Source organism: Atractosteus spatula, chromosome 3 (assembly GCF_055471065.1).
Source record: "Atractosteus spatula isolate fAtrSpa1 chromosome 3, fAtrSpa1.hap1, whole genome shotgun sequence".
Taxonomy (NCBI): Eukaryota; Metazoa; Chordata; class Actinopteri; order Semionotiformes; family Lepisosteidae; genus Atractosteus; species Atractosteus spatula.
Window position 1 is genome coordinate 61,823,111 of NC_142708.1, and position 10,988 is coordinate 61,834,098.

General features: G+C 40.2%; 1 protein-coding gene across 1 annotated transcript in view; it reads right to left on the reverse strand.

The window, feature by feature from the left end:
• The window catches only part of egflam (EGF-like, fibronectin type III and laminin G domains), a 54,636-nt gene extending 50,367 nt beyond the window's left edge, over positions 1 to 4,269 (reverse strand). The window contains exon 1 of the mRNA XM_088910828.1: positions 4,108 to 4,269. Coding sequence (XP_088766954.1) covers positions 4,108 to 4,213 — 106 coding nt within the window. The 5' untranslated portion in view covers positions 4,214 to 4,269. The remainder of the gene's footprint in view (positions 1 to 4,107) is intronic.
• Positions 4,270 to 10,988: the final 6,719 nt, after the last annotated feature.

Consider the following 10,988-nt stretch of genomic DNA (forward strand, 5'->3'; position numbering starts at 1 on the left):
CATCTCGCAGCAAAAAATGGTTCATCCAGAGCCCATTTAAATATTTATGTAAAACTGCAAAGGAAAACATGACCTTTTATTGAAAACGTAATGCCACATTGTTCTCAGGTTTTGCTCTGTTTGAATCAAAACCCATTATCAGATAAAGGACAGATAAAGGGGAGATTTAGAGAAAAAACAAACTTTTCTAAGGCAAGCTGATGCAGGGGCAGAACATTGATCATATTCTAAAGGATATAACAAAATACATGCAGTATACAGAACATAAATGTGTGGTCAGCTTTGCATGAGCTTAATATTACATTGGTAAGTGAACATACACCCTTGGCTGCACTTGAGCTGTTCACCTGGGACTTCATTAAGGAAAGAATAGGATCTGTCATACTGACAAGAGCTACTGTGAACACAAACACGGCTGCACAGAAAAAACAAGATGTATAGAGGACCTTTTCTGTTCCCAGACAATTATAAATCATGTTTTTCCAGAGACAGCGTCCATACAATTTGATGGTTATATTTTCTGACAAGAAACCCCTGCAACAAGGAAAGGAGTTTGGAGACACCTGAAGGAGGAGTAAGAGGAATGAGTCATGTGCATTGATGCACCAGTGGTGAACTTCGAGAAATTTAAACAGGTGAATCAATTTCTTCACAGAAGGCCAATATTCACCTGGTGCTGAGAAACTCCATACCTTCATGCTTCATAGGTGTCTCCATTCAGAGGCTAAAGATCCCACTAATAAGGACTGAGACAAACCAGTACATGAATGAGAAACAGCACCAAGGCTTGGGGACTCCTCTGTAGGCCGCATAGAGTTTGAGAAGTCAGAAAGGCTTCCCTGTTTGAAATGCCGAAAATGTATAGCGTCTCAGATCCCTGTGGCACAGATTCTTCTACAAAGTGCCATAATCACATATGTTCTGAGGGTGGAGCTGACCCCTTCCTAAAAACAATGCTAATTGCAGGTTGTGGGTGATTAGGACAGGTGGATGGACTCCAGAAATGATTCATAGTTGCCGGACCAGTACAGTACCAATGCAGTCTATAAGCATATCAGCACTTAGTCAAAGCTCTGTAATCTGGACACCCCTTCTTTTGTCTTCTTAAATAACAGAGATCTCTCATGTACACTTCCATAATGAGTGCAGAATGTGTGGAAACCTCCAAAAAACTCCAGAAACAACATGGCAAACCCCATAGTCCTGCACGGTCCCTGCAGACCGCTGTCAGGCCCACAGGGCACTAAGATCTGGTTCCTCAGGCCAACTGGCAATTGCTGAGGGGCCACAAGTCCTAGGTCAGACTGTCCTCTGTGCTGCCCCCCAGTGGTGGAATGACCTACCTGCTAAAGTGCAGATTCACTTGCAGTCTTCCAGAAAAACCTGAAAATCCATATCTGCGAGATATACTGTAGCTGACACCAGATGGCCATGACTGACCCTAACCTACAGATTCTGCCCTTATGCTACAACTTCCTGTCTATTTCCACACTGAAACTCCTCATCACTGTGCAGCATCCTGGCACCTAATTATTACTGTGCGTGCTGTTATTTGCACCCTTTGAGGCTTGACCACATACAATTGCAAATTAAATATATACATGGATTTTACTGGGTATTATTTCTGCACTGTAAACATCAATACATCGCACCCATCTTTGTTTTCTACAAGTTCATTTCTGGAACTGGACAAACTAAGCAACAAAGGCCAGTCTACAGGTTCTTAATCAGTAATGCAAATGTCGCATTCGTTTTGTTCCAAATAGTTCTCCAGTAGATATACTGTAAAGCTTTGTCAGATGGTATTAATTATTTCCCACAAGTCTTCACACAGTATTGCCTCTTTTGAGCTAGGCTAATCATGGATGAATGCTCTCTCTTTAAATAAAAGAGTTAATAACCATACAAATTCCAGATTGTACCCGTTTCTTGCTGTGGTACACTATGAGAAGTATTTTCTTTGGCAAACAGCAGTAAAAAGCGTCTAACTCCACAGAAAAAGTATTGCTATAGGGTGTTCAGAGCTGATCATACAGTAGTATCATTTTAGACGTTTTTTTTTTCCCGAAGCAGCTATGAGGAATTAAATTCTATTTCATCTGACCTACAGTCTGCATACCAGGAAATCACGACTACCAAGAAGGCACGTACCGTCACGTCCTGACGTGCATTACGTTATGCGCTGCGGCTATGGGGATCAGAACCACGCTAATTTTAATTTAGTTACAGATACCTAAATTGACCAGACATGCCTCCATTTCACTTAACACAAAGTGTTATAGCTAAACTATGACATAATAACTGGATTATAGGTGTGGAAACTATGAATACCTCCCAGTTACGCTTCCTATTTTTTACAATTTACAGGTAATTAATGAGATGTCCAATAAACTTAAAAATATAAAATGTAATTATCTAAAATGGATTTTGAAGTATAATCAATGAATAAAAGTACCCTTTACCCAGATTTTTAATGTTAACAGTGAACTATAATTTACCACAAAAGTAAACGGTACTCTTCCTTCCCACAGAGAAACAACTCCATACAAACGTGAACATTTGAGTCATTGCTCCATTTGCAATTAAATATATGATGGGCCCGGGATCAGGGTAAATTTAATCATTTCTCTCTTGCCACCCGCTGGCTTCTAACAAGTTTTGCTTGGTACCGTTAATTTGGATCCTCATGCCCAATTCCCTCAGCAGAACCGCAAACAATGCACCACAGCGCCCTCTGTGGACTTGATCGTAGAACTGATTATGATCATTATTATTAATTATTATGTTGCAAATATTGTTTCCCGTTTCCTGAAAAGTATAGCAGTTAGTCCACATTGAATAAGAACAATATACTGTTTTGTGTCTAGAATCACTGGCCCACAGGACTGGCACTCGAACTCATACGTTTTGTGAAAGGCTTCAATACAGTATAATAATAAAATTCCTCTGTTAATTCATAAAGTTTTATCGGCTGTTCGAAAGTTCAACCGTACTGGTCTCTAGTCAATTAGAAATATTTTACATGACCGTGTGCTAAATCTTTTGAAAAGCAGCTGGACTTGAGCTGTGCAAGTGCACTTCTAATAAATACTGTGTGTGAGGTAACTTCATTACTGGAGATACGCCTCGTTAGTTCAAGTAAAAAAAGCAGTACAATATCTAAAATAATCGTTTTTTTGTGTGTGTTTAAAACAAACGTAACTATCTGTATTTAAAAAACGTCGTTTCAAAATATTGTTTATAAACGATAAAGTTGGGCTGTGGTTACTGTAATACTGTAGATTAATAGAACATTTACAAAACACACCGATAGTTATTCAACGAACTGTAGCTGTAAAACGGAGTAATCAAACGCTAAAACAGGATGAGTAGCCTCCCACTTTGTTTACTGATCTGAGCCGCTCATCCGCAACCTCTCCTCTACTGTCTGTCGCAGATAACCACTACACCGCAAATCTGGATACTGTACGTACAGCGGAGGGTTTAGCCTGTCTTTGATAATTCCATGAGCCATCAATCAATTATGAAATATTATGACTTATTTAGCAGAATTTCTCAGTTTTCACGTTATACGGTGATGTATTCAGCTGGAAAAGACAACGTAGAGAGAAAGCAGAAAATCAGACGCCACTATTCAAAAGAAACGAATTAAAGTGTTGTTGAAGTCACAGTAAAAAAGAAAATCGAAGCACCAGTAGAAACAGTTACAAGATCGCCTGCTATGCAGTCCATAAATTTAATAAATGTGCCATTGAAATGCGTTTAATGTTTAAATTAAGTATCAAATGTTAATCGAAGACCAAAATACGCATTTCAAATTCGCGAAAATGTCATTCTTTAATAAACATGCTACAGACACGCCCAAACAGCAGAGCCCTCTTTAGCATTTCAATTGCGAAAAATTAAACAGGATAATACGGGAGGAAGTTATTGTTTGGTGTTTAGGTACAATCGTTTAGACTCAAATCACACAAGCAGACAATCCTGTGTGATGGATTGCCCAGCCGATTTTAACCCTCTTTTTCGTCTCATAGGTACCTTTACTTGCTGTCACCTGTAAAAACGCGAAAAGTTTTGGAAGATTTTGGGGGGGGGGGGGGTAATTACCTTGTTTTCTCACGGCAGTCCTCCTCGCGCAATAAGCAGCTTCTGCCATGAGAATAATTACACATGTAAAGAAAAACGAGCTCCTCTCCCTGCTTAAAAAACCCATTTCTTGCTCATCGAAGTTGAAAAAGTTTCAGTTTTCACGAATAATCCACAGGCGAAGATGAAACGGAGAGTCCGGTTCCTGAAAGTTGAACGCTAATAATCGCGGTCCTTTTTACACTACTGGACGCGTCCCACCCCGGACAGGATAAAGTCGTCCAGAATGAATCCCGCACAAAGCAGCCAGCCTCTTCTTTTCCCGGCAGGGGGGTGCTGAGACTGACCATCTGATGAGATTACAATCTGCTAAAGATCAGTAAATGAGCAACCTAGCGCTGGCATGTCCATTCCACACACTAGGCGCAGGAGCCCCGCTTCTTTCTCGGCACCCCTACAAGACACCTCCCCAAAATAATACTGAATTCCGATATACAGCTGGTACTTCGAGGTTCTTCTGCATTTGGGTCCATCGTAACTACGGAGGAAGACCGGGCGTCGGATGGTTCGAGGTGGGGGGGGAGGAAGGAGAGAAGGAGGGAGCATTTGGAGTTTAAGAGGATAAATCGAGTTTAATCCTCCCAGATGGAGGTTTGAAGATTGCTACCGCCACTCAGACTAATATAGAAACGCCCAGAGGGGGATTTATAATCACGAATGTAATTAAAGTGTTTATGACGAAAAAAGTACAAAAACAACAACAATATATGTTTAGCCTTTCAAGTTGCTATTGGAAAAAAATGTTATCATTTTAACTTAGGGAAGGTGTGATTGATTTCTGTCGTGTCCTGGAAAGCCCTGGGAAGAAAGAGAGAAAGCAACAGGTGTCTGAATGAGAGCGATTTACACCTTGTAAAGCACTTAACTCGCCAGTCAATTTGCATTATCACGGGAAGGTTCGACAGTAGCCCTACGCTCAGAGTGTAAGAGGTACGGTAAGAGTCCGCCCAGTTACTGACCGCCATTCTTCGAATAGAATAAGAGACGTGGCTGTCGTTTGTTGCAGCTGTATTATCTCCGTCTTCATTCACCCTAACCCTGACCCTAAATTCTGTTAGTGCTGTCCCCAAGGAGGGAATGTAATTCTAGCCTTGCAAGAGCTACATAAAAATAAAATTATTCTTAATCTGTTACAATGGTTGAAGCAATTAAGGAAGCAAGCACTCCTTGTCCTGGTGCCATATGAAATGATTGTATAAAACATGACATTCTTTTGAAACTTAGCCTTATTGAACAATTTAACATTTCAAAAGACAGCCTGGCCAAAACGTCCAGATTCTTGTAACTCAGAAAGTTAAGCAGTGAGAGAAAGAATAAAGCCATCAATACAGTGTACAGAAGCTAACATATTGGACATAACATCTCAGGACATGGACATATAAACTAGCGCAAGTACCAGGCAGCAATAATTTTACCATACAACTGGCAACGATCCACACTCTACTACTGTGGTGGGCTGCCTTCATAGCCACTCCAAAAAAGAGTTTGAACATTTGCTGCATTCTGTGGGGGGTCCTTTTAAATACCTTAGAAACCCATATACCATGTACTTGAACAGCAAAGCTTGAAAGATGGGAATAAATACATTTTATCTCCATAAGTAAGTCAATAGGCATACAAAATGTACATATAAAAAACACTTCCATAGATTGTTTTTACAATATAATACAACAAACTAGTGAATAAAACACACAATTGAGAGTTTTTAAAGATATGAGGGTGAAAATATTTACAACCTTCTTGTGTTTATTACTGTATATGCAATCCTTAGTTGAATGCTAGCACAGTTAAACATTTGGGAAACAGAACCCTTTAAATCTGAAGATAGAGTGGACCGAACAGTTTCTAAAAAAAGACAGCAAACTATTTTCCACGGGTCCAATTCAGAGTCATAGATGGTTCTTAACAAACACATGGAAAATTGTACTCTATGTCACCAAAACAGCTACACTGAGCACCAAAAGAAACACAACACTCTATTTAAACTGTAAAGTACATGCATGCTTTCAGAAAAATAAATATGGATTTTGCATATAAATTAAATGTTTTTGGTATGACTTTGTCTGATCATTTTTCACTGACCAGTCACTCAGATTTATTTTCTTAAGAACAAGAGCTCAGTTGTTAGTGGTACCAGTGCCAAAAACATGTTTTAATACACTACATCACCTTGAAGACACAGGATATTGGCACAACAGTGTGTACAGTATGTCCAATACAAACACTGAGAATGTGATTGGGGTCTCAATGAATCACAGGGTAGAATGTGAAGAACAGGTAACCCATCATACCAGGGAGTAACTGATAAATCCTCAACTGCACTGGGTTTGGGAATCTTGCTAGTATTCTCATATGACATTCTATTGACTCTGGTACCCATTATATAAGCTCAGTGCTGTCATGCGGGCTCTTGCCCTGAAATTCCACGCATGCTGGCATTACACTGTCATGCACAGTGTCAGGCCTTTCACAGAGACTTCAACAAACTCCTGCGTCTCACCCCAACATGTACCCACTTCCCCACTCAACACAGAGGCACAATGGACAGCAGAAGTACTGTAAAAGAGGGACTCGTCACTACACAGCCCCTTTTTTTTGCATGAGAAAGAAGTAAATGCCTGGTAGATACACAGTTTTCTTCAAAAACATATTTCTTTTTTTCTTTCCTAGCATCAGGGATTCATGGGGCTGGCAGTGATAACGGACAGAACAGTCCGGGTTTTGTATGAATCCCAAAAGCAAGGTACAGTATAAAAGGACTGGTCCCTTTCCTGTTGCCTTCTCAGGGGTGTTCCTGAATGCTTGTAATTCACTGATGCACCACACTGTTTTAAAAGGGCTTTTAAGCCAATTAAATGTTGATTCGTGTGTGTACATTCTCTTTAAAAGAAAACATGATGTTTTCACTTATACAGGGTAGACTTTGACAAGATTCTTGACATCCTGCAAAGATCCGCTCCAGACTTGTCTCTGGAAATCATGCCGTGAGCCCAGTCCTCCAGAGCACTGTGGCTACAGGAATTCCCAGCGCACGTTCCCAAGTCATTCAAATGTCCTGTCAGCCATGTGTCTGTCCCACAGACAGCCAAATATATTTGTTTTCTTTCTTTTCTGGAGTCAATGATTGAGCTTTACCAATTCGTGGGTTTTTTCACCTCAGCGTGTCTTTGTAAACAGGATGACCCCAGGGGTGCTCTCTAGGTTACACCGTTTAAGTAAATCCATTTTGCCGAAAGAGGCTTCACTTTGTTTCAAACTTAAAATAACAGCCTAGTGATAGAAGAGTTACACAAGGGATCTATATCTTTTTGAAAGAAAACTGACAGCAAATGCTTTCTCCTTGTCAGGGCTCATATTCTGATCCTTCAGTTTTAATATCTGCTCCACTGGGTCACTGCTATTTAACCTTTTTTGGGATAGACGGAAATGAAGAGTCAAATCCAGGAGTCAAAGGAAATTGTTGAATTCATTACCCGCTGAAATCTCTATTGTTTTTTTTCTCTCTGTAGATATTGAAGGAAATATATCTGTCTAGAGCTGTATTATTGCTTTCTCATAAAACAATGACATTTGTATGAAACAAAACATTATTTTGCTTGACTCTAGGCAAACTGACAATGTATTAATCTCCACATGAAAACAGTCCTTGATCTTAATCTAATTTCTATGAATTCTTCATCAGTTGTTTCTTTGATTTATGACCAAGCAGTGCAATTTGAGCTGTTGCATGCATGAAAGATTAAAAAAAATCTTAAATGCCATAGAGCTTCCATTTTGGCATACACATGAAAGCTGAATTTGAACAGTGTCTGCTCTTAAAATTCAGAACTTCTGCTGGTCTTTTATTTCACTTAAAGCAAATCTTAAATTTTCATCTTCCACAAACCTTATTAGGTCTGTGTCCAATGACCACAAGAATACTCACTCTTCTTATCTGGGCAATTACTGGTGGCTAACGTGGGGGCTCCAGTAACAGATTATTTCAATCAATTTGCAGTATTGTTGTAGAAACCTCTAATGTTTCCCTACATGTCAGAAACACGTCAGTGCTCCTGTTCATCTGCACACACAGTGTAAGCCTGTGATTTTGTAAAGCACAAGAGAGAACTCTTTTCTTCTGTGTCAACACTGCATTTTGTCTTTAGTGGTGTTTTAAGGAACCATTGGAATTGTTTGCTGCAATTAGGTGCATGAGGGGATTAAAATCAAACCGGAATTAAAAAAACATGTTAATTCAACACATTGTCATTGTGTGAGTCCAAAATGTGGCCCTGTGGCTAAAGATCTGCGCCTGTGGCTGGAAGGTTGCCGGTTTGTATCCCGTGGCCGGCAGAGGAATCCTACTCCGTTGGGCCCCTGAGCAAGGTCCTTAACCCCATATAAATGTCGGACCCTGTGCTCTGACCCCAAGCTTCTCTCCCTGTCTGTGTGTCTCATGGAGAGCAAGTTGGGGTATGCGAAAAGACAAATTCCTAATACAAGAAATGTATGTGGCCAATAAAGTGATCTTATAAAAATGAGTTTCCATCCCTATGGTTATTGAAACTGTGCCCTGGCTTCTTTCAAGAAATCATTGTATGAGCTCTTCAGATCAATTAGCTACTAACTACCAAGCAGACTTGTTGGCCTGAAAGACCTCCTGTAGTTTGCAGACTTTCTAATGTTCTTATAGACTCTTGAAGGATGGGATCATGCTGTGAATGGAGCCCTCTGCCACCCTCAGAGGTTCTCCTGGGAAGTAATGCACAGTGATCTAGGTGTTAAGGCCCCAGACATTTTTAGCAGGCTGCTACTGTAAGTGCTAGATGGGAAACTGTCACCTAATATCAGTCTGTGTCTCTGGCCATATATTTCAGGATTTGCAGGACCCAACAACTTTATACCTAAACATTTTCATGGACCAGTGTGTTCAGACTCAAATACTACTGTACGTAGTGTATTGCACGTCCTCTGCTTGCTCAGGCTTGCCCAGTCTGCTTGATGATTGGCTTTGCAAAGAACGACAGTGAGCAAGGGAGCCGTGTTAGCCTTGCACGAAGCTGCAAAAAATAAAATCTGCTTCTGTAAAGGTGGTGCTCAATTCCTGTCCCCACAAGGCAATTGAAGCTCCTGTTATAGCAACATTCGTTTTTAAATGAATGGCATCATTGTGTGATATCAGGATGTAAGCTAGCAAGGGAAAGAATTTTAAAAGCTTAACTCTTTCCCTTATACATCACCCTCTTGGATTGATTATGTGGTTTGTTGGATGACCTCTGCTCTGGTTTTGCTTGTATTTGAGATTATTTTTCTCTCAAGATGTTTTTTTAGCTTAATAAACCATCTGAAATATCCTATCTTCTTTGTAATGCACACCAGGAAAGGAGCAGCAATGAAAGACGGATTCCTGCTTTGCCATCGAGGTTCAAACTCATTTGCTTTCCAGAGAGGTCATTTCGAAGCTTTCTTCACAATCTCAATGATTGCTCTTTTTTCCTTGGTTCTGCATCACAAGCTTCAACGGCTGTGATATTTCTCTTTGAATTTCCCATTAGTTGAGCTGCATCCTTTACACCCCCTTCACATCCAGTTCTGTTTCTGAATTCTCTTTGCAGTTGTCATTTTGCAGTGATCAGAGTACATTTCCACATACCTATTTTTTGTGTTTGGTGTGAAAAGTTGTACATGTAGAAGGATAATGGGTCCAGTGATTTCTCCAATCTTGCACACCTGCAGGGCCTTCTTCTAACAGGACAGGGCGGATCATGAAGAACACAGATATGTCTGGGTCACTTTCTCAGGCATCTGTCCTGCAGGAATTACCTTAGGTTCACAATCCTGGCCAGTACAGCTATAAGGTTTTAGTCCCGGCAGGCTCATAAAAACCTCAGACGGCTCATTTTTATTGGCTGGAAGGACTTGAAAAAGAATCTGATGTGGATCACTCTTGCTGGTCTTTAAAATGGCTTTTTTTCAGGCAGATATGAAGAAGAGTAACTTCAAATAGCTGGCTGTATCACATCAGTGACATTTGGTTATACCATAATCAAATCAGCTGTGCTCTACTGTCAGTGAAATGCAATCCATATAAATTGACATATAGTCACACGGCACTGAATCCCACCAACCTTTCTTTAAATCAATGGCAATTGAATGGATTAGTCCAAATCAGCGATCTGTGTAGCATACATTTGGAAAAAGCAGTTCTGAGCTGAAGATCCCTAACTCCATTCTCTTTTTCCTTTCTATAATATTTCTTCAATTGCTCGAGCATTTTGTTGCAGGAACTCTACTTTGTTTAACCAAAGATTTTACATCTGATGTCTGGGATTCTCTGTCTAATTAAAATTAGGATGTTAAGATCACCAGAACTTTGTAGGCACACATAGATAGATATGTTAGAAGGAACACCCTTCTAGTCAGGGCATGAGGTTATGGCAGTAGTTGCAATAAAATATATTTATTGTTAAGGGCAATAAATATGGCAATAACTCATTGCAGTTGTTTCTCTTAATTCAGAGCTGCTTCTCTTAGTTCAGCCTAAGATTGAGGGGTGTTCAGTCTAAGATACTGTACATAAATGCATCCATGTCACTGGTCAGAGTTCTGCTTTACAATTGGATAAAGAGCTAATTGATATTCCAAACTATAATTCATTTAGACAGTTTTTAGAGAAATCTGATTCCTTACACTTACATAGCACTTTTCTGGACGCTCCACTCAAAGTGCTTTACAGGTAATGGGGTTTCCCCTCTACCACCACCAGTGTGTTGCATCTTATCACCTGGATGATGCGACGGCAGCTGTACTGCTCCAGTACGCTCACCACACATCAGCTCTCAGTGGGGAGGAGAGCAGAGTGA